Here is a 23,987-nt window from a genome sequence, read left to right as displayed (position 1 = left end):
ATTGGGAACTTTTTCCACCATTGAATTCAATGGTTTCATCAGACCAGAAAATCTTGTTTCTCATAGTCTATAGGTGCCATTTGGCAAACTTTGGGTGCCTTTTACTGAGCAGTTGCTTCTTTCTGGCCACCATAAAGGCCTGATTGGTTGAGTGCTGCAGAGATTTTTGTCCTTCTGGAAAGTTCTCTCATCTCCACAGAGGAACTCTAGAGCTCTGTCAGAGATACCATCGGGTTCTTGGTCACCTCCCTGACCAAGGCCCTTCTTCACTGATTGCGCAGTTTGGCCGGTCGGCCAGCTCTAGAAAGTATTGGTGGTTCCAAACTTCTTCCATTTAAGAATGATGGAGGCCACTGTGTTCTTGGGTACGTTCAATACTACAGAAAGTTTTGGTACCCTTCCCCAGATCTGTGCCTTGACACAATACTGCTTCGGAGCTCTACGGACAATTCCTTCGACCTCATGGCTTGGTTTTTGCTCTGACATGCACTGTCATATATGCACTGTTATATAGACAGGTGTGGGCCTTCCAAATAATCTCCAATCAATTGAATTTACCACAGGTGGTCTTCAATCAAGGTGTAGAAACATCTCAAGGATGATCAATGGAAACCGGATGCACCTGAGCTCAATTTCGAGTCTCATAGCAAAGGGTCTGAATACTTATGAAAATAAGATTTTTTTTATTTTTTTTTATACATTTACAAAAATATCTCAAAACCTGTTTTCGCTTTGTTCTTATGGGGTATTGTGTGTAGATTGATGAGAAAAAGGCTATAACGCAACAATTTGGAAAACATCAAGGGGTCTGAGTACTTTCCGAAGGCACTGTATAATCCTAACAAACAGAGAATTTGTTAATCTATAGGTGATAAAAGAGATCTTGGAGTATAGAGATATGCATATAGATTGTGAAACAACTGTAGGTCTTTGTCTTCACTGGGTTTTATGGAGTGCAGGCTCAGGGTGGGTCCTCTATTTGCCGATGATGACATTCCTGTAGCCCTTGACGTGACACAGCTCATTGCTGTCAAAGTCAACCACCAGTTTCCGTTGGCCTGAGTGGGTGGGCGTGAAGTAGATTTTGACCTTGGCATCTTGCCCGGGTTCCACCGTGGAGTTAAGTCTAAGAAAGGTACATATTTAGAAGTTACTCTATCGACATACTCTGTAACACTCTATCATGCTATATTCTCAGCATAACTGCTTAGAGAGTTGATCTTTTTTTTTAATGAATACATTGGCTATCAATGGATGTCTTTAGCTAGTGTGATTGGAATACTTTTGCTGAGTTGACCAGCCAGGACTGTGTATGTATTGCTTCACTGTCTACAGTAGGCTCTCATCCTTCACCACCAGCCATATACATGTGTGTGAACTAGAAGTTACTTTGGAATAAAATATCTGCTAAATAACCAAATTCATATATCCGTATAGGATATGTACATCTGTCATAGGAGCTTCTCAAACTCATTCAAAACTTTCTTTATGATCAAATCCCATTCATATTCTCTGCCTCTAGGCAGTTGCCTCAGTTGCGAAACACCACATTGAGCCAAACATCTGGGAATCGCAAGTCAACCAAACCCTATCATCACCACCATCTGAATGCTTGGAGATCCAACTCTGACAAAGCGATGCTCTCAAATCCAATTATTTTATATATAGTGAATAAATCCAGACAAACATTAATTAACTGGTGATACAGCTTGCTTTTGTCGAGCCAACTCCCTAGTGTTTGATGTGAAAGTGTTACTGTTCAAATCAAAATACTTTTTTTGAGAAGCTTCATGAGTTGTGACCTTGGCAAGACACTTGGGTAGTTTTAGTCTGCTTGATTTGAAGATGGCCGGGAATTCAGTATCCATCTTAGCCCTAATAAGGCTGTTACTCTGCTTTTGACATGTTAGCATTATTGTCTGCTACAGACATTTCTCTTATCATTGACTCCAACTACCAAAGCATGGACATACACCACTCGGTGACCAGATGATTATATGTGTATGAATTACATATGGTTATGGACATACCTGACAAACTACACTAAATGGCTATACGCTTTGACCTTTACTAACATGTCCTACACAAAAGCACATGTCCTGTTGTTAGTGTTTGATATACATGGACTTGATCTGTTATCAGTCCTTATTGGACATAACGTAGATGTCACACTGCCATGGTTGTCCTACTTCTCAGTGATGATCTGTCCTCCAGTGAGGTTGGAACCCTCCACGGTGAAACAGCAGTTCTGCAGTGGTACTGGCAGAGGGTTCCGTAGAGTTATCTCAGCCACCAGCTTACGCTTCTCTTTGGGTTCCCCAAGAATCTACAACGTAAGGGACATCACTTAATGCTCTGAGACGTTGCATTTCATCAGCTAGAGAAATGTTCCATCGATACAAATCTGACTCAAGCTTGCAATGCCAGCTAGAACCATTTTTTTCACGTGAATATTGTGACTTCTTATTGTGATTGCATTTACACATTTTTATTGTATGCTTTAGTGTTACAGTAGTGACCGTACCCTGACTTTGATCTCAGGATTTTCCAGTACAACGTTCCTCACAGCGAGGTAGGCCTCTCGGGTGCCGTAGTCTAGGAGCAGAGCCACCAGCCGGATCAAATTGTCCTCAGTGAGCTTCTCAGCATACTTGGAATAGTTCATTCTCAGAGGAACTCGCTTCTCTGGAGAGAGACATAAAGCTTAGAAAGTGACACACACAATATCACAACTTCTCACATGTTGACACGTTGACATAAGCAGAGACACAAAGCACTGTACAGTTTGCATTCATTGACATAGATACACATTTACATTTACATTTAAGTCATTTAGCAGACGCTCTTATCCAGAGCGACTTACAAATTGGTGCATTCACCTTATGATATCCAGTGGAACAACCACTTTACAATAGTGCATCTAACTCTTTTAAGGGGGGGGGGGGTTAGAAGGATTACTTTATCCTATCCTAGGTATTCCTTAAAGAGGTGGGGTTTCAGGTGTCTCCGGAAGGTGGTGATTGACTCCGCTGACCTGGCGTCGTGAGGGAGTTTGTTCCACCATTGGGGTGCCAGAGCAGCGAACAGTTTTGACTGGGCTGAGCGGGAACTGTACTTCCTCAGAGGTAGGGAGGCGAGCAGGCCAGAGGTGGATGAACGCAGTGCCCTTGTTTGGGTGTAGGGCCTGATCAGAGCCTGAAGGTACGGAGGTGCCGTTCCCCTCACAGCTCCGTAGGCAAGCACCATGGTCTTGTAGCGGATGCGAGCTTCAACTGGAAGCCAGTGGAGAGAGCGGAGGAGCGGGGTGACGTGAGAGAACTTGGGAAAGTTGAACACCAGACGGGCTGCGGCGTTCTGGATGAGTTGTAGGGGTTTAATGGCACAGGCAGGGAGCCCAGCCAACAGCGAGTTGCAGTAATCCAGACGGGAGATGACAAGTGCCTGGATTAGGACCTGCGCCGCTTCCTGCGTGAGGCAGGGTCGTACTCTGCGAATGTTGTAGAGCATGAACCTACAGGAACGGGTCACCGCCTTGATGTTAGTTGAGAACGACAGGGTGTTGTCCAGGATCACGCCAAGGTTCTTAGCACTCTGGGTCTTACACAATTAGCATTAGACAATGAAAGCACATGAAAAGATAAATCTGTACACAGGCTTATACCCTAAATGAGCTAGGTGTGAATGATAATCAAATCCAGAAATAGATACAGTATATCACACTCATACATTTTTACACCGAACTCTCCATTCTACAAAGCCAACTGACCTTCTCCAGGTGCCAACTCTACGTTGAGCAGGTCTTTGAACCCACAGTTCTCTCCCAGAATGCCGTTGTAGGACACAGCTCTGGAGCCGAACACCAGACGGCACTTTTTCCCATTCGGTGTGTTATTCGTAACCACGGCGAACACGTCAAAGTCGCAGCCCTTCCTCATCTCCGCAGAAACCTTGATAGCGATAAGCAGACCAGCATTTTCTTGCTGCTGCAGAAGTTTGTTCTGGTGGTTGGCTTTTGTAAAGGCCTCCCTTTCCTCGTCAGAACCTGGGGGCACAAAAAAACGAAAAGTTATACATGCTTTCATACTGTGTATAACCTCTGATCAACCCTGACACATTCAGGGAAGTATAAGAACTTGTTTCCAAACCGGAGTAGTCCTTATTGTCCTTCACCACAAATTTCTCCATACGCTCTCAGATTGTACATATAGTGAACAGACTTTTACAAATATTGATACATAATATGTGATTTTCCTATCTACTGTCTTGGTGGCATATCGTGGTGTAATGTGACAGTGTGTCCTGATGCCATGTTACAGTTGTGTGTTTGTTAGTTTGTCCATTTTCAGTCAGTGTGGTGCAGTGGTGTGTATATATCATCGACCCCCAAGCTTCCCGTTTCCTACCTCTCCTTCCCCTTATTATATCCCCGCCTTTTCACTCACAACCTGAGGCGAATTCAACAAGGCTTCTGTTGCGGCGAAAATGTTGCCAGAGTAACAATTTCAGTTGAACGATTTGAATTAACATTCTAAAATGTTATGGTGAAACATCAAACAGCTACTTTTTGTAACGACTACTGTGGCTTTTTAGCGACAATATTCAAACAGTAAATGGCTTCGCTATCTCTACTACATGTAATAGAAAGCCTGCATGTTCACTTGATTATTTGTAGTAGCAGTTTAGACCGAAACAGACACTTATGTTTGCCGCACACTACCTTCTCAGACGGTTCACTAATGTTATCGAACGGTCACGGCTAACACAAGACAAAATGGAATATGTGAGCTAACGTTAGTGAACGTTCGCAAACAATTTCCCTTGTTGAATGCACCTCAGGTCAGCACTTGTCTGACTCTGTTGGTCACCCTACATAATAGGATGCCAGCCATGCCTGGCCCTATTGCCACACTGCAAATGCTTATCAAGTATTGGTGGTCCTTATTGTTTGTTGTAGCGAAGCTCCCTACCCTCAGGGTACTTGTACAGGTGTGTGATGTCCTCTCTCCTATCACTGCCCACACTCTTTGTGCTGATCTTCAGGCCCACTTGGACGGAGCTAATGATCTTCTCTGTGCTGCCGTCTTTGCGCTTCATAAAGGTGTGCACGTCAGCGTTGACCTCCGCAAACACAAACGGGGCATCATATTTATAGGTGAGCTCGCCCTCCTTGATGGCTTTCAGTGGGATAGGGCCACAGCAGTAAACCCCTGAAAGAACGGGATAGTGAGTGAATGAAAAAGTCGGAGAATCTGTGAGAGAACTGAAAATGACATGTTTTTAAGACTTATCTTTAAGGCATATCGTTATCTCTACTAGTAAAATATGACGATTAGCGATTTAGCAGTTTCTACACCAAATCCTAATATGTAACTTTAATGGTATGAGGGGAATCAATACACATTTGAATTGGGGTCAGGCCCTTTTATGGGCTATTCTGTATTTGTTGGGGTTATTATAGTTGGTGTTATTCTCAATGCCTTACCTTCACTCTTCTCCTGTGGTGTGGGGTCCATGGCCTGCCAGCCATCAAAACCTGGTTTAAGGTCAGGTCTGGTCATCCAGTTCTCGACCCAGCAGTGGTAGTTCCTACAAAGAAAAAATACCAACTCTGGCATGTTCCCCTGGTGAATTAATCAGATGGACAAAAAAAAGACGACTTTTCGATCCGAGTTGGAGCACACCAGAGTTGGAGCACACCAGAGTTGGAGCACACCAGAGTTGGAGCACACCAGAGTTGGAGCACACCAGAGTTGGAGCACACCAGAGTTGGAGCACACCAGAGTTGCGGACATTCCTTTCTATTTTGATATGTTCCTTTTTGCTTCTGTCCTGCAACTGATAAGTTGGATGTGTATCTTTTTCTTTCTTTTTTTATAGGTCGTACAAGGACACAACAGCCAAATCAAATCAAATTGTATTTGTCACATGCGCCGAATATCGTGAAACGCTTACTTACAAACCAACAGTGCAGTTCAAGAAATAGAGTTAAGAAAATATTTACTAAATAAACTAGAGTACATTTTTTAATAAAAAGTAACATAATAAAATAACAATAACGAGGCTATATGTGCAGGGGTACAGGTTAGTTGAGGTAATTTGTACATTTAGGTAGGGGTAAAGTGACTAGGTAAAGTGACTATGCATAGATAATAAACAGCGAGTAGCAGCAGTGTAAAAACAAAGGGTTGGGGGCTGTCAATGTAAATAGTCAGGGTGGCCATTTGATTAATTGTTCAGCAGTCTTATGGCTTAGGGGTAGAAGCTGTTATGGAGCCTTTTGGACCTAGACTTGGCTCTCCGGTACCGCTTGCCATGTTTGGCCCTCCTTTTCCTGTAGTCCACGATCAGCTCCTTTGTCATGCTCACATTGAGGGAGAGGTTGTTGTCTCTGACCTCCTACCTATAGGCTGTCTCATCGTTGTCGGTGATCAGGCCTACCGCTGTTGTGTTGTCAGCAAACTTAATGATGGTGTTGGAGTCGTGCTTGGCCACGCAGTCGTGGGTGAACAGGCAGTACAGGAGGGGACTAAGCACACACCCTTAAGGGGCCCCAGTGTTGAGGATCAGATGTGTTGTTTCCTACCCGTACCACCTGGGGGCGGCACGTCAGAAAGTCCAGGATCCAGTTGCAGAGGGAGGTGTTTAGTCCCAGGGTCCTTAGCTTAGTGGGCACTATGGTGTTGACATCGCGCACCAGCTGTTATTGACAAATAGAAACACACCCCCACCCCACTTCTTACCAGACATAGCTGTTCTGTCCTGCCAATGGACAAAAAACCCAGCCAGCTCTATATTATCCGTGTCTTCGTTCAGCCACGACTCAGTGAAACATAAGATATTATAGTTTTAACTTCTTATGGCTGCAGGGGCAGTATTGGGTAGCTTGGATGAAAGGTGCCCAGAGGTGCCCATAGTAAACTGCCTGCTCCTCAGTCCCAGTTGCTAATATATGCATAGTATTATTCGTATTGGATAGAAAACATTCTGACGTTTCTAAAACTGTTTGAATGATGTCTGTGAGTATAACAGAACTCATATGGCAGGCAAAAACCTGAGAAAAAATCCAAACAGGAAGTGGGAATTCTGAGGTTAGTCGATTTTTAACCAAGACCCTATTGAATACACAGTGGGATATGGATGAGTTTGCACTTCCTACGGCTTCCACTAGATGTCAACAGTCTGTAGAACCTTGTCTGATGCCTCTACTGTGAAGTGGGGCCGAAGGAGACAGGAATTAGTCAGGTCTGCCATGACCTGACGATGCTCTGACCATGCGCGTTCACATGAGAGGGAGCTCTGTTCCATCGCACATCTGAAGTCAATGTAATTCTCCGGTTGGAACGTTACTGAAGATTTATGTTAAAAACATTCTAAAGATTGATTCAATACATCGTTTGACATGTTTCTACTGACTGTTACGGAACTTTTTGAGATTTCGTCAGCTTTTAGTGAACGCGCTTCCTGACTTTGGATTTGCTTACCAAACACAAACACTTGGACATAAATTATGGACATTACCGAACAAAACAAACATTTCTTGTGGAAGTGGGAGTCCTGGGAGTGCATTCCGACGAAGATCAGCAAAGGTAAGTGAAGATTTATAATGCTTTTTATGACTTTTGTTGACTGTACAATTTGGCGGGTAACTGTATGGCTTCCTTTTGTGGCTGAACACTGTTCTCAGATTATTGAATATTGTGCTTTTGCTGTAAAGCTTTTTGAAATCTGACACAGCGGTTGCATTAAGAACAAGTGTATCTTTAATTCTATGTAAAACATGTATCTTTCATCAAAGCTTATGATGAGTATTTATGTTATTTGACGTGGCCCTCTGCAATTTCTCCGGATATTTTGGAGACATTTCTGAACATGGCGCCAATGTAAACTGAGGTTTTTAGATATAAATATGAGCTTTATCGAACAAAACATATATGAATTGTGTAACATGAAGTCCTATGAGTGTCATCTGATGAAGATCATCAAAGGTTAGTGATTAATTTTATCTCTATTTCTGCTTTTTGTGACTCCTGTCTTTGGCTGGAAAAATTACTGTGTTTTTCTGTGATTTTGCGGTGACCTAACATAATCGTTTGTGGTGCTTTCGCTGTAAAGCCTATTTGAAATCGGACACTTTGGTGGGATTAACAACAATATTACCTTTCAAATGGTATGAGATATATGTATGTTTGAGGAATTTTAATTATGAGATTTCTGTTGTTTGAATTTGGCGCCCTGCACTTTCACTGGCTGTCATCCCGTTACCGGGATTGCAGCCATAAGAAGTTTTAATGTTCCGTTGGTAGGATAATAGACCTTTCCAGATTGCTGTCTGGCAAAAGAGCAGGACATTTGCTCATGTATCCTCCGGAATGCTTTGACTATTTACAGATTGTTGGCTAAAAGGCATGAATAAATTTAATCTATTCTACATAATCGGCAAGATGATTTTCATCTTAAAATCAGAAATTACTGTATTTTGATTTTGTCTTTCTATAGCATACCCGTTGAAAACTGTAAATATACAATGATTTACCCCAAAAATATACTATTTAGAATGTATTTCTACAATACGTTTCAGTTAATTTACATCTTAAAACATATACCTTAATCAGAAATTACTGGGGGGGTTTCTGTCATTTTAGCCTGCCAAAGCAGTTAATATCTGTTACCGTTTTTGTGACTCTGACTCTTAATGTAAATGTCTGTAATTTTAAGATTTTGACGACCTTTGATGTCTTTTTTCGGTTAATGTTTGGCACCCTGTGCTGCCATACTTTTGACCGTTTTTTTATTTATAATTATAATTTTTTTTACAGTGAAAAACAGTATTTTCCGACTATGTACAGTACAACATCCTCTAGCTTTGTGTTGAATTTGTTTGAGTGGAAATTCAGTCACTCATCAATTTGATAGCCCTGAGTTCTCACCATATCATGTCACTCGACTTCTGAACAAGTTGTCCGTTCTCATCCACAAACCGCTCTATCACCAGGTTACTGTTGGTGTCGTGGGCTGAATTGTAGTTGGTGACCACTCGACAAGGGATGCCCAGGGCTCGTGAAACTGATAGGGCAGAGAAATAATGTACAGTTAGCCAGTACTACTCATGAACTATACTACTACAGGTTTAACATATGGCATTATAAATACATTGTACACAAGTAGTTCATAGAATGTGCAACTTAACGTGTCTTGTGCAAAACAAAACGTTTTAATCCTACATCACGATACAGTATATAAACATGCTGTTAGCGTTTCTATGCGTTCATGTCTAACCTGAGCAGGCCACTGCTGCAAACACCCAGCATTGGCCAAAGCGCACAGGTTGACAGGCATTTGTGTCCCAGTTCCGCAGGATCTCCACACTGCCCTTCCATGACAGGGGGCTCACCCCACCGTCATAGTTGTCAGTCCACCTGCCCAGCAAGACCCCTTTGTCGTCATTACAATTCACCTGAGGGACATGGACAACAATGGTCAGGCTCTTCATTTCACATTAAATTTGCTATGTTATTTTGAGCGGTGCCATTTGCCATCTATGTTGAACTATTCTGCTGTACGCACTGTAGTGTGTAATGTAGTGCATGACAGGATGGGAAACCCATTTGATGTGATCTCACCATGGCACTGAGAACTCTGGACACATAGATTGGGTTCTTCCTCCCTGAAGCGTCTTTCCCAGGGTTACGCAGGCATTTGGGGTTCATTTCCAGGATTCTCAGACAAGCTTCCAGGATCCCATCCTCAAACTACACAACACAGACAAAACAAACAAGGAAAGATTGACTACAGATGTTGCATCTTAATTTGATCACACTTTTGTTGCTCAAATTTTCCTACACCACAGGAAATGCAGATTATTTTTGTGATTTACAAAAAATGACTGAAAATTCACACTAACATGCAGTTTGTTATATTAACAGTATTACACTTTTCATGTAGCCTACTTTTGGTCAGCTAATATCCTAACTACCAATCAAACAACTTTATGAACTAAATGATCAAATTATGTTGCTGCAGGATTATTTTGCCATGACAATATACCTGTACTGTAGGTCCAATTTAAGGTCCTATATCTGTACATGCGGATATATTGAAGCAACATCTCAAGACATCAATCAGGAAGTTAAAGCTTGGTCGCAAATGGGTCTTCCAAATGGACAATGACCCCAAGCATACTTCCAAAGTTGTGGCAAAATGGCTTAAGGACAACAAAGTCAAGGTATTGGAGTGGCCATCACAAAGCCCTGACCTCAATCCTATAGAACATTTGTGGTCAGAACTGAAAAAGTGTTTGCGAGCAAGGAGGCCTACAAACCTGACTCAGTTACACCAGCTCTGTCAGGAGGAATGGGCCAAAATTCACCCAACTTATTGTGGGAAGCTTGTGGAAGGCTACCCGAAACGTTTGACCCAAGTTAAACAATTTAAAGGCAATACCACCAAATACTAATGGAGTGTATGTAAACTTCTGACCCACTGGGAATGTGATGAAATAAATAAAAGCTGAAATAAATCATTCTCTCTACTATTAATCTGACATTTCACATTCTTAAAATAAAGTGGTGAGCCTAACTGACCTAAGACAGGGAATTTTTACTTGGATTAAATGTCAGGAATGATGAAAAACTGAGTTTAAATGTATTTGGCTAAGGTGTATGTAAACTTCCGACTTCAACTGTATAAATATAATATAGGGCTGTAACCCAAACAAAAAGCGAGGTGTAAACCTCTAATAAATACAATGTACGAGACCCGTAAAAACAAGTGCACACTAACACGGTAACATGCAAACCGATACAACAGAGTACAGGAAATCCATTCCAGGTGACTACCTCATGAAGCTGTTTGAGAGCATAACAAGAGTGTGCAAAGGTGTCATCTAGGCAAAGGGTGGCTACTGTGTTTAACACTTTTTTGGTTACTACATGATTCCATATGTGTTATTTCATCATTTTGATGTCATCCCTATTATTCTACAATGTAGAAAATAGTAAAAAATAAAGAAAAACCCTTGAATGAGTAGGCGTGTCCAAACTTTCGACTGGTACTGTATATATTTTCTAAATGGAAGTAAACATGCACGAGTGAGCAAAAGGTCAAATAATGATCAAAGGATTAGAAGTTTGCTTCTTGACTTTGATTCCCTCCTGAAAATAACAGGCACAAATGCTTAGTAAAGCTGGATACCAGTTACATGCAAAAGAAGTATGCAACTATGACACACACCCATTAAATACAGAGCTGTATCAACAATGGAATCTAGGTCTCAAAATCTCACAGTGGGATTATCATGATCTGTCAATCATACACTGATTGAACCAATGGAAGTGTCTAAACTTCATGTCTAAAATCGATCAGCCTGAAATTGATTTTTCCAGTCAGCTGTTGACAGGATGTCCCACCCATCACAAGTTCCTCTGAACCCTATTTTACCTTTTTTACTTTATCAAACTTATCAGGCCACTGATAAGTATATAGGCAACACTATCTCTATTTTGAATGTTAAGAGCACATATTTTGATAACGGACAATTTTTCCTTATTGGGGTAAGCTTGGGCCAAAGTGAAGCTGATAGCACGAGGTGTTGGTGTTGGTACCTGGCCAAAGTTCCAAGGTGTAGGGATGAGGTATTTCCAGCTGCCTCGGAAAATGATACCATCTTGAGCCAAGACGTACTCCGTCAGTTTCTCCTCACTGTCCATGTACACCACATCGCCTGTTGCCAAGAGACATACAAATAATACAGTAATAAGGTATCGTCCTCCATAGAAAAAGACAAGCTCCCAAAATAGTAAATGGAATGAAGGATGCCTCATTATGTGCTTGCAGTGAGAAAACAGTATTTCAACATGCACAGGGTTTATTGAAGGTAGACTCAGTGATATAACGGAGATGAAGAAATAAACAGAATAGTGGGTCAATTTCCGCAACAACTAAGAGCGTTAAAGTGCGACGCTCAACTTCTCCTCTGTTTTGGTGCCCTGGCTACCAGGCTGTGAACTGCATAAAACTAACCATGCAAATGTGCAGATACTGTGTCAGAGCGAAGTCTTGATTCTCGCTCATCTCGATATCTGCGGTGCTGCTCGTGGCATTGCCATTTGCTGAGTTTACCTTTAAAATGAACCTTTTTGGCAATATTTATTTAACCAGGTAACTTGACTGAGAACACATTTTCATTTACAGCAATGACCTGGGAAATAGTTACAGGGAAGAAAGTATGAGCCAATTGGAAGCTGGGGATGATTAGGTGGCCATGATGGAATGAGGGCCAGATTGAGAATTTAGAACACCGGGGTTAACGCTCCTACTCTTACGATAAGTGTCATGGGATCTTTAGTGACCACAAAGAGTCAGGACACCCTTTTAACATCCCAACGAAAGACGGCACCCTACACAGGGCGATGTCCCCAATCACTGCCCTGGGGCATTGGGATATTTTTTAGACCAGAGGAGAGAATGCCTCCTACTGGCCTTCCAACACCACTTTCAGCAGCCTCTGGTCTCCCATCCAGGAACCAAACAGCTTATCTTCAGAGGCAAGCCGGCAGTGGGATGCAGAATGGTATGCTGCTGGCTAAAACATGCATGGTAGAATTGTCTCTAATGAGACTACCTGCTGTTTATTTACTTTGTTGCCTATGGGGATACAATTTCTAAGTGAAACATGTATTGTAGATACAGCACATAGTAGGGCAAAAAATCCATCCCCATTCATCCCATTCATGATCATCATATCCTCTCCCAAACTACCATCCATCCATCCTGTTCTCCACACTTTGTGGTCCTTCCACTGCTAGAAGCCCGAATCTCTTCATTGATCATGTTCTCTGTCTATGTAATAGAGACATCTAAGGCATTCCCTCGCTGTAATGTACATAGGCCCCACTACACTGAATGGATACACTCGCAGACAGCATGACTCAAGGAATGTTTACCCACCTGTGCACCAAGGGTTATATAGCAGCACAAACTCCACCAAGCCCCCCTGACCCAGGGTCAGGCGCCAGCGTCCTATAGGCGCGTCTGGGGGGGAACAGATGGACAGGGACACCATGTACCCGGGGGGACTGGTGACTGCGGCACTCCAGCGGGAGGTGTCGATTTGGTCAATCAGACCAAAGGAGGCCCGTGTGCCATACTGATCACTGGGCTGGGGACCTGGGAGAAGACATGGAGGAGAGAAAGGGATAGGGATGGAATAGGAACCGTTGAAACACAGAACTGATGTTTGTGAAAAATAATACATTAACACCTTTCTGTTTTCTCAATGACATTCAATTCAGCATTGAAAATAGGTGCAAGTTTAAGTTTGTTCCATCTGAGCGAGTCTGACCACAAGTCAGAGACCACTATGATCACACACCAAATTAGTTTTATGGAGCCTTTTTGTCTTCTAATGCCTCTAAAGGGGAAAGTAATCCAAAAGTAATGAAAACTAATCAGATTACATTACTGAGTTTGGGTAATCCAAAAGTTACGTTACTGATAAAAAGTTGGGACAATTAACTAGCAATTGTAACAGATTATATTTCGAAAGTAACATACCCAACCCTGAGGAGGCAACTAACTATTCTGCTCAATACTGGTATCACTGACAATTGGACCAGGCTAAAACAGTTTCCCTTTCCTTGAAACAACATTAGACTTCACCATCATATTTTCTTCCTCCCTATCGTCTTCTAGATCACAATTGCCATTGGAGAAAATAAACAAGGTCCCAGTGCCAATAGAAACACACAATTATGCATTTCCATCGTACATTTGACATTTCCTGACAGACAAAACCCAGTTAAAAAATGTTCTCAATTCCCTGTTCAAAATCTAAACAGAAACTTAGTTCCAAAATATGTAAGGACTTTTAAATAGCCACAGTGAATACCTGCTTAAAATGTTATTTGATTAAATTAAAACAGTCTATTGGGCATGGCAGCAACGTCTCCCCACTGGGCACAGACGTCAGTTCAACATACATTTTTTATTTACATTTGGTTGAGTTGTCAACTAATGTGAATTCAACATAAAATCAACAAAACCTGTCACCATGACATTGGATTTAGGTTAAAAGTTGTTTTTCTGTGTTGATTCAATATTTTGTATATGACATGGAAACAAAGTTGAGTGGGGATCAAGCTGCTCCTTAGTGTGTAGCATCATAACAACAGACTATGATCTATTTTTGTATTGTTTTAAACTATGATCTTTAATCCAAATTAAACAACATTGAGCTAGTGCCTTTCACACTTAATTGATGTTAGCTAACAATCCACTGAAAACACAGTTACCTGTCTCCACGGTGAGGTCGAGTGCACTGCCGCCAGGCTGGTATTCCCCCGAGCGGAGGTGCAGGTTGATGGTGAACGGCTGGCCCCTTCTAACGATCAGCTGCTCCACCCCGTTGAGCTCCGTACGGTGGTCTGTGTTGTTGAACTCACACTCCAGGTCCCATCTGGCAATTTCCAATGCTGGGAGATGGATGAGAGAGAGAGAGGACATAGTGAGTGGAATGACCTCAGGGTTGACCTCTTAACAACTACCCAGCCAGTTACGAGGGAACAGAATTCTGCTCGAAAGTTCCTCTGTTTGTTCTTTGAGGGTGTACTGTAGGCCCACCTTCATTATAGCACGGTTTAACACTTTCTGACAAATGTGTTTGTAAAAAGCGCTATACAAATAACATTTTATTGAATAACTATCTTGGCGCCTCAGTTGTGGACCAACCCTCCCCTTGCTTTTAGGACAGTAGGGTCTATATAGGCTTTCTATGTCTTCAGCCATAGGCTGAGAACGTGGCTCTTCCAATTGCTCCTGGCTCCCCCATCTCAACACTTTTATTGATTCATTAAAAAAAGGGACGTTTTTCACAAGAGAGAAAATGAGACAACGTACATTTTCTGTCACTGCCTGCTAGGCGAAGTGCGCAAGCAACTATTGTACTCCTCCTTATCCCCCGGCCTCAGTGTGACTAAAGTCCCACATTTTGATTTCCTGTTTATACAGTAGGAAGAACTACAGTCCCCCTGCTTCCTAAAGACAAGACAGGGTGTTGTTAAACAATCTTGGGCATTGAAAAAACTTGATGGAAAGTGAACGTGTGGTGCCAAAGGTTATGCCCGTTTAAACACTGACTGACAAGTGTTTTTGTATGTGTGTTTTTATTTACATGGTGCATTACAGCTTGGTGTTTTAACACTGACCCCTGTTTAACACTTCAAGTGTTAAGCTAAACACACTATATTGGGTCGCATCCTAATTGCCTATAGGACAACATAACATCTCTTTTTCACAGAAACAGCTAAGAAGATGAAGTTACATTAACCATGTTACACAATCAGAGATGTCTTCTTCACACTTTTTACGATTGCTTGCCAGGATGCTACTTCTTGAAGAATGTTAGGGCGCTAACATGTATGGAGTTTAGGACCATCTGTATAGCATATCGTCTACATTTTACCGACAGCATGTTTCACACCTTGTAGTTTACGTTTACATTTGAGTCGTTTGGCAGTCGCTCTTATCCTGAGTGACTTACAGTAGTGAGTGCGTACATTTTCAAACTTTTTCGTATTTGGAAAAGTGGGACTTAAAGGAGACAAACTCCAGTCGTCAGTCCAACCCTGGGGCATTGTTAGCTCATCCTAAAGGGAAACGTAGTTCATAGTAACCCTATTTTACTCAGCCATAAAGTATATCGGAGCTTGTGCTTTTGCACACCTCGAGGCGACAGGCCTCTAAATGGATCTATCAATGTCATAATCTGGAGACCATTACGAAGATTAATAGCAGATGAGAGGTGGTGAACCAAAATGTTGTTTTTTGACAACACAGGCAAAGGCTAAATCAATGTAATGGTAAACTGCAGTGTATTGCTGCGTGTCATAATCGCATTACATCACTGGTGTCAAATGAAATACATTTTTATTAGCCACTCTAGCATTGTGGTATGAAAGATAATGTGCCATCTGAATTGAAAGGGTTTCTGTAGGTAGGGTGTAGTTATTGTTGTTTTGGATTATTCCACTGTTTAATTGTAAATCGATGATATCACTGTATTACAGTCTGCTAAAATCATGAATTGACAAAGATTAGTACAAGCTATGTGTGTAGGGCATGTGTCTTCCCATTTGGGTTGTCACATAACTCCATTGAGTGAAGCAACAGTACTACTATGAGGTCGCCATCTCCATCATGCCATCACTCTTGGCTTACCCTCCCTTGTTTTGCTTCCAGTCGACTAACCATGACCACCCCCACGTCAAGGCCCGTGCTATAGGCCTAGCAGAACTACTGGGCCAGCATAAATCCAATAAGGCCAGTGCTATGAAGGATCCTAGTCAGTAATATTTTTACAGAGGCAGGTACAGTAAATCCCAGGAAAAATGAATTCCATTCTCTCAGCTATTACAAGCAACTTACCCAGCCTAGTCATGAATGAAGCAGGTCTCTCTCTATCCTCTGACAGTTGTAAAAGCACAACACTGTGTCACAAATGCCGGCCCACTCTCTGTTGGAAATGTGGTATTTAGTTTTTCCCCTCATACCGGCAGCGCTGTGCACTCCTGGGAGTCATCATAATCGAGCACTTTGTGCATGTGTAGAGAGAGACACATTGTAAACAGGTGACACTTATTCCCCATTCCCTAACTGTTTAAATAAAGCACATTGAACCAAACTGCCCTGCATGGCTCCAAAAGATGAGCGAATGCTGTGGTATGCAGCATGCAGCTTAAGCTTAGAGGCATTTAACAATGTTTCCTTGTAATAAAAACAGAAATACTTTATTTACATGAATATTCAAACCCTTTGCAATGAGACTCGAAATTGAGCTCAGATGCATCCTGTTTCCATTGATCATCCTTGATCCCCAAGAACACAGTGAACTCCATCAATCTGGAAGAAGTTTGGAAGCACCAACTCTTGGCCGCCTTGCCAAACAAAGCAATCGGAGGAGAAATAAGATTCTCTGGTCTAAAGAAACAAAGATTGAACTCTTTGGCCTGAATGCCAAGCATCACGTCTGGAGGAAACCTGGAACCATCCCTACGGTGAAGCATGGTGAAGGAAGCATCATGATGTGGGGGTGTTGTTCAGTGGCAGGGACTGGGAGACTAGTCAGGAACGAGGCAAAGATAAATGGAACAAAGTACAGAGAGATCCATAATGAAAACCTCAGGCTGGGGGCAAAGATTCACCTTCCAACAGGACAACGACCCTAAGCACACAGCCAAGACAACACATGAGTGGCTTCGGGACAAGTCTCTGAATGTCATTGACTGGCCCAGCCAGAGCCCGGACTTGAACCCAATCGAACATCTCTGGAGAGACCTGAGAATATCTGTGCAGCGACGCTCCGCATCCAACCTGACAGAGCTTAAGAGGATCTACAGAGAAGAATGGGAGAAACTCCCCAAATACAGGTGTGCCAAGCTTGTAGCATCATAGCCAAGAAGATTTGAGGCTGTAATCACTGCCAAAGGTGCTTCAACAAAGTACTGAGTAAAGTATCTGAATACTTTTGTAAATGTGATATTTACTTTTTTTTTAATCTGAAAAACTGTTTTTGCTTTGTCATTATGGAGTATTGTGTGTAGATTGATGATGGAAAAAAATGTAATCCGTTTTAGAATGAGGCTGTAACGTTACAAAATGTGGGAAAAGTCAAGGGGTCTGAAAACTTTCCGAATGCACTGGGTTGCAGTTCTTGACACTAAAATTCTTGGGCCTGGGACCTATTATCATACCCTGTTCAAATGGCACATAATATACACAATCCATGTCTCAATTGTCTCAAGGCTTAACAATTATTCTTATACCCGTGTCCTCCACTTCATCTATACTGATTGAAGTGGCTTTAACAAGTGACATCAATAAGGGATCATAGATTTCACCTGGAATCACCTGGTCAGTCTAAGTCATTGAAAGAGCAGGTGTTCTTAATGTTTTGTACACTCAGTGTATATGTCAATATATTAGGCTTAGGCATGGGTCAAACTCATTCCAAGGACAAAATGTAGTGTGGGACAGTTACTGGTTGCATTTACAGCTGCTGTCATTTGCTATTAATAAAAGGCCAAATGTCCCTTAGCAACAATTAACTCCCTCTGAAACACAATGTTGGAACATTCTTCAGATGTTTGCTATACGAAACAAAACTGACAAGGTGCGAGACGTCATTAGTGTCATCAGAAATGGTCATTCAGAAAAATGAAATGTTGGTTTTTATATTTATAATAATCAAAGGATGATCTATATGCATAACCACGGGAAGTAGGGGTGCTGAAGGTGCTGCAGTATCCCCTGATGAATTGAAATAATTTTGTCATAATGATATAATTACTCCTGTTTCAACACTGACTGAATTTGGGCAGCACACACACCAAACACAGCTTGTTGTGGCCTCTCACCCTGACAATTTGACTGGTAAACTCATAGGTATGCTCAAAATGGCTGCCAGTCCAGACTTGAATGGGCACTGTCATTCTCTGGATTCCATTTTTCTGGACTCTATTTCTCTTCACACTGTCAGTGAATAGCTAATAGGCCTTTCACCAATTTCAAAATATAATTGTGGGCAATACGTTTGGAAAGCAAACGCCTACTGCTAAAAAGAGAAGACTAATCTGTCGGTACACTAGACGCAAAAAAAAAAATTCTCAACAACTCAGACGAACACCGCTGTTTTTCAAAGTAGCTCAAGCCTATCTTGAGACCATCACCGGTATGGTGAGAAGCCTAAGCTATGCATATCCATGCTATCTTCATCGTTGTGTAAGTCAGTGTCACTGGAAAGTTGATTTAGTAGCCTACTGTAGCCTATCTATATGTCCTCTTAATATTGTACAATCTGTATCTCCCTTCTTTTATTGACCCTGGGCCAGGTCAAGACAAGGCCGTTTTTATTGATCTGTTTGACAGTGTCAGAGACACTCATTTAGGTCATTTGGATAGTAGAAAAAAATATTATTAGAACGTCTCCTGTCGTGTAAGCCTAAAAGACTTAGAATTGCATGAAATGGCCAAGTTTTTCTGGACCCTACTAAAAAAAATCCACATGTTTGTAAATCCTGTATGCCACTAGCAAATGCATGACAGAATGCGTTATTAGAGAAAAAATGTACCCCCTCCCCTCCCCCTACCTCAAAACATCTTCTCATAGCTATGTCTACTGTGTATGCACCATGTTAAGTTGGTAGTTATGGTTTAAGCATTGGCCATAGGAAAATATTTGTTGCTGGACTTTCACACCATTATAGCATATCCTAGGCCATCAAATGACAACTAACAAAGCTATTTGCTGTCATAATTCGTCTATGGTGGGGTTGGGTCAAAGTTTACTTTGCCTCTTCAGTTTTTAGCGTTTTTTCAAAACAAAGCAATTATTCTCGAATAGCCTTATAAGGCAATATGGAAATAATCTAAATTCTTCAAATATTTAGGTACCAAGTTGATGGCTCAGCCCTGCATGGAGTGATTTATTTTTGGAAGCAACAACATAACATGCGCTATTTTAATACGATATGTTACTCGAGAATGAGTCTGAAACAAACAAAGTCTGCCACTGTGTAGAGTCTACATTTTTGTTGATATTGCAAAAAATGCATTTGTTGTTTTAGCATACTGTTTATGAAACAAAAACAAGTAATTCATAGTCGCTATCAAGTTCAAAGTTATGTTCAAATAAGCAGTAAATTGGGCGATGCAAGCACTACAGAAGAAGATTCGCAGATATACAATATTTTCAATATAACATTATAAATAGTCTCGCTATTAAAATCTTACCTTGAGCCATGATCGCGTTGATCTACAGCCGGGCAAGAGTCTGGGGTATGCTGGCTTGCAAGGGATATTGGATGTAGGTTATTCTCAATGACTGTCTATTACACTGTGCCGCGCTATTCAAACTGAACGAAGGTCTTATTTGGAGTGGTCATGCGCGTCACCGAAATTCCTTGGAACTGTAGCCTACTCTTGCCATCTTGCGCACCAAACTTTGCAGAAGGCGACAGACAGCATAATGCATAATTTCGGTTGGGGAGTGATTGGGCTTCCCTAGAACCCCCGTATACGCGCGCTCACATGCATGGAAAGGGTGCGCGTGCACGTAAACACACACACGGTACACACTCCACTGAGATCTCCACCTATAGTTGCATAATTTACTATTTACTACATTAATTTGTGTGGGAAGAGGGAAGAGGGAAGTCATTTTCATGTATGTGTAGACATACTTTAATGAATAAAATGTAGGAGTTAGTCTGACCGGTTCATGTTTTGATAAGAAATAATTTGATATTTTGCTGTGATTCTTGCTTTATCCAATAGTTTCTTCTTGGGGTCAAAATGACCCACGTTGTTAATCAATGTATATAAAATGTGTTGGTAATTTGAGGGTTAATGTAAACATTGTATGAGTATTAATTAAGTGATAATGCCCGAGAAGCTGGTGTTTGGAGGATGTATTGGCACGGGTGTTGTTTTGTCCTGTATCTATGGACGCAACCCAGTTGTTCATTCTAAATGTTCCATTGGCATACTGGCTGGCAACGTTCTTATCCTTTGCTTGCTTGCTAGCCAACTATGGCTAACTTGTGTCAAAAAGTGAAGCCAGAATAAACAGCAAAGTAGCTGCATTTGCATTAGTTTATATATTTCTTTTATTTGTTTATTTATTTATTATTGAACCTTTATTTAACTAGGCAAGTCAGTTAAGAACAAATTCTTATTTACAATGATGACCAAAAGGCAAAAGGCCTCCTGCAGTGACGGGGATAATATACACTGCTCAAAAAAATTAAGGGAACACTAAAATAACACATCCTAGATCTGAATGAATGAAATATTCTTATTAAATACTTTTTTCTTTACATAGTTGAATGTGCTGACAACAAAATCACACAAAAATTATCAATGGAAATCAAATTTATCAACCCATGGAGGTCTGGATTTGGAGTCACACTCAAAATTAAAGTGAAAAACCACACTACATGCTGATCCAACTTTGATGTAATGTCCTTAAAACAAGTCAAAATGAGGCTCAGTAGTGTGTGTGGCCTCCACGTGCCTGTATGACCTCCCTACAACGCCTGGGCATGCTCCTGATGAGGTGGCGGATGTTCTCCTGAGGGATCTCCTCCCAGACCTGGACTAAAGCATCCACCAACTCCTGGACAGTCTGTGGTGCAACGTGGCGTTGGTGGATGGAGCGAGACATGATGTCCCAGATGTGCTCAATTGGATTCAGGTCTGGGGAACGGGCGGGCCAGTCCATAGCATCAATGCCTTCCTCTTGCAGGAACTGCTGACACACTCCAGCCACATGAGGTCTAGCATTGTCTTGCATTAGGAGGAACCCAGGGCCAACCGCACCAGCATATGGTCTCACAAGGGGTCTGAGGATCTCATCTCGGTACCTAATGGCAGTCAGGCTACCTCTGGCGAGCACATGGAGGGCTGTGCGGCCCCCCAAAGAAATGCCACCCCACACCATGACTGACCCACCGCCAAACCGGTCATGCTGGAGGATGTTGCAGGTAGCAGAACGTTCTCCACGGCGTCTCCAGACTCTGTCACGTCTGTCACATGTGCTCAGTGTGAACCTGCTTTGATCTGTGAAGAGCACAGGGCGCCAGTGGCGAATTTGCCAATCTTGGTGTTCTCTGGCAAATGCCAAACGTCCTGCACGGTGTTGGGCTGTAAGCACAACCCCCACCTGTGGACGTCGGGCCCTCATACCACCCTCATGGAGTCTGTTTCTGACCGTTTGAGCAGACACATGCACATTTGTGGCCTGCTGGAGGTCATTTTGCAGGGCTCTGGCAGTGCTCCTCCTTGCACAAAGGCGGAGGTAGTGGTCCTGCTGCTGGGTTGTTGCCCTCCTACGGCCTCCTCCACGTCTCCTGATGTACTGGCCTGTCTCCTGGTAGCGCCTCCATGCTCTGGATACTACGCTGACAGACAAAGCAAACCTTCTTGCCACAGCTCGCATTGATGTGCCATCCTGGATAAGCTGCACTACCTGAGCCACTTGTGTGGGTTGTAGACTCCGTCTCATGCTACCACTAGAGTGAAAGCACCGCCAGCATTCAAAAGTGACCAAAACATCAGCCAGGAAGCGTAGGAACTGAGAAGTGGTCTGTGGTCACCACCTGCAGAACCACTCCTTTATTGGGGGTGTCTTGCTAATTGCCTATAATCTCCACCTGTTGTCTATTCCATTTGCACAACAGCATGTGAAATTTATTGTCAATCAGTGTTGCTTCCTAAGTGGACAGTTTGATTTCACAGAAGTGTGATTGACTTGGAGTTACATTGTGTTGTTTAAGTGTTCCCTTTATTTTTTTGACCAGTATATATATATATATATATATATATATATTTATACCTTTATTTCAACAAGGAACACAGAGAGACCAAGGTCTCTTTTACAGCTGGGCCCTGCGTATACATGTTTACACATACAGTTTGAGTGTTACAGTCTGGTTCGAGCCGGTCGGACGAAAGCTATACTGTTACACAGTATAGCTTTAAGTGATTATTTCATCGCTATTTGTGATTTTATGAACCCTGTGCCGGTTGAAAAATATGTTGATGTGGTATGCTTTTGCTGTAAAGCCTATTGAAAATCGGACAAAGCAGTTAGATTAACAATAATTTAAGCTTTAAACTGATATAAGATATTATAAATATTAATAAATATTACGATTATTTATTTGAATTGCGCGCCCTCCAATTTCACCGGATGTTTTCGACAGGTGTCCTGGTGACGGGACGCCTAGCCCTAAGAAGTTTTAAGCATGGACAGGAACTGCTGTGTGCTGCTAACTGTTTCACCCTGTTTTGTTTTTCTTTACAAGTACTTGTTGCACCTCGGCCAGCAGATTGTCCTCTGATTCCATAGTGCTGTGCCATGGGCACAGGGCTTTCTTTTTGAATAAATGTGGCATGCTTGGGGTTGAGGGCTGACGTTCCCATGAGAACTGCACCTGCTTCTGTGGAAAAGCGTCTGGTCATTTCATTCACCAGTCGGTCAATGACAGGGAAGAACGAGTACGGTTGTTCTGCGTTCATCCGGGGAGGACATGGATGGATGTTCGGTAGATGGCGATGTGCTGTAAATGGCGGGGCTGTTGGGATTGTCTCTTCTCTTGTGGGGGCGGCGGCGGTTGTATGGTGACACCGACCTTTGCGCACAGGGCCTCTGCCTTGCTCCAAATGGCTCTCCAAGAGTCCTCTGTGCACTTTTCTTTATTGCTTGTGATGATCGAGTGTGCGAGGTCAGTGGTAGTCTCGAGCAACAGATCAGGGGACTGTAGAGTGACAGACATGAACTTTGCTGTGCGGAACAGATCCTCAAACAGGATAAGGTGGAGGATGAATTCAGCATCAATGAGTGTGAATAGTGACCGCGCATCAGTCGAGCTGCATGAATTTGGCTGCAACTTAATGTCCTTTAAGGTTGCAATGATGGCTGGGAGGGTTTTTTGCACTGCCCACAGCGAGTAGTACCGGCAGGACCATTGCGTATCAGACAGTTTCTTGAGTTCAATGGGCTGCTGTGAAGGCTCAAGTTCCCTTAGCTTCTTAATGAAATGGGCATGTGTAACAGTATAGCTTTCGTCCGACCCGGGTCTCGAACCAGACTGTAACAGTCAAACACGAAGCATCGTTACCCATCGCACCACAAAAGCCGCGGCCCTTGCAGAGCAAGGGGAACAACTACTTCACAACGGGGTCCAGGAGAAATTCAGAGAAGAGGTCCCTCAGAGCGAGTGACGTCACCGATTGAAACGGTATTAGTGCGCACCGCCGGTAACTAGCTAGCCATTTCACATCGGTTACATTCACCCCCCTTTTGACCTCCTCCTTTTCCACATCAACCAGTGATCCGGGTCAACAGAATCAATGCAACAGTTTAGCTTTCGTCCGTCCCCTTTCGTCCGTCCCCTAGTCAGGACCGAGGGAAAGATGAACTGAGCAAAGTACAG

General features: G+C 42.5%; 1 protein-coding gene across 1 annotated transcript; it reads right to left on the bottom strand.

Annotated features, from left to right (window-relative positions):
* Positions 1–666: 666 nt before the first annotated feature.
* Positions 667–19,921, bottom strand: LOC139564751 (protein-glutamine gamma-glutamyltransferase 2-like). The gene is made up of 13 exons (XM_071384531.1): positions 19,783–19,921; positions 14,289–14,468; positions 12,946–13,164; positions 11,601–11,719; positions 9,621–9,749; positions 9,277–9,454; positions 8,928–9,063; positions 5,483–5,586; positions 4,968–5,207; positions 3,767–4,042; positions 2,525–2,685; positions 2,190–2,326; positions 667–1,126 (listed from the first exon to the last, which is right to left on the bottom strand). The coding sequence occupies exons 1-13, from the start codon at positions 19,790–19,792 to the stop codon at positions 976–978; spliced, it is 2,040 nt and encodes a 679-aa protein (XP_071240632.1). The 5' UTR covers positions 19,793–19,921; the 3' UTR covers positions 667–975.
* Between the last annotated feature and the right edge of the window lie 4,066 nt (positions 19,922–23,987).

This window comes from Salvelinus alpinus, chromosome 2 (assembly GCF_045679555.1).
Source record: "Salvelinus alpinus chromosome 2, SLU_Salpinus.1, whole genome shotgun sequence".
NCBI lineage: Eukaryota > Metazoa > Chordata > Actinopteri > Salmoniformes > Salmonidae > Salvelinus > Salvelinus alpinus.
This window is presented reverse-complemented; position numbering and strand designations above follow the sequence as displayed.

Coding starts and splice junctions, on each gene's coding strand:
- LOC139564751 (XM_071384531.1), bottom strand. Junction 9,455..9,620: donor CCAGAGTTCTCAGTGCCATG/GTGAGATCACAT, acceptor CATGTCCCTCAG/GTGAATTGTAATGACGACAA. Junction 2,327..2,524: donor ATCCTGAGATCAAAGTCAGG/GTACGGTCACTA, acceptor CTTACGTTGTAG/ATTCTTGGGGAACCCAAAGA.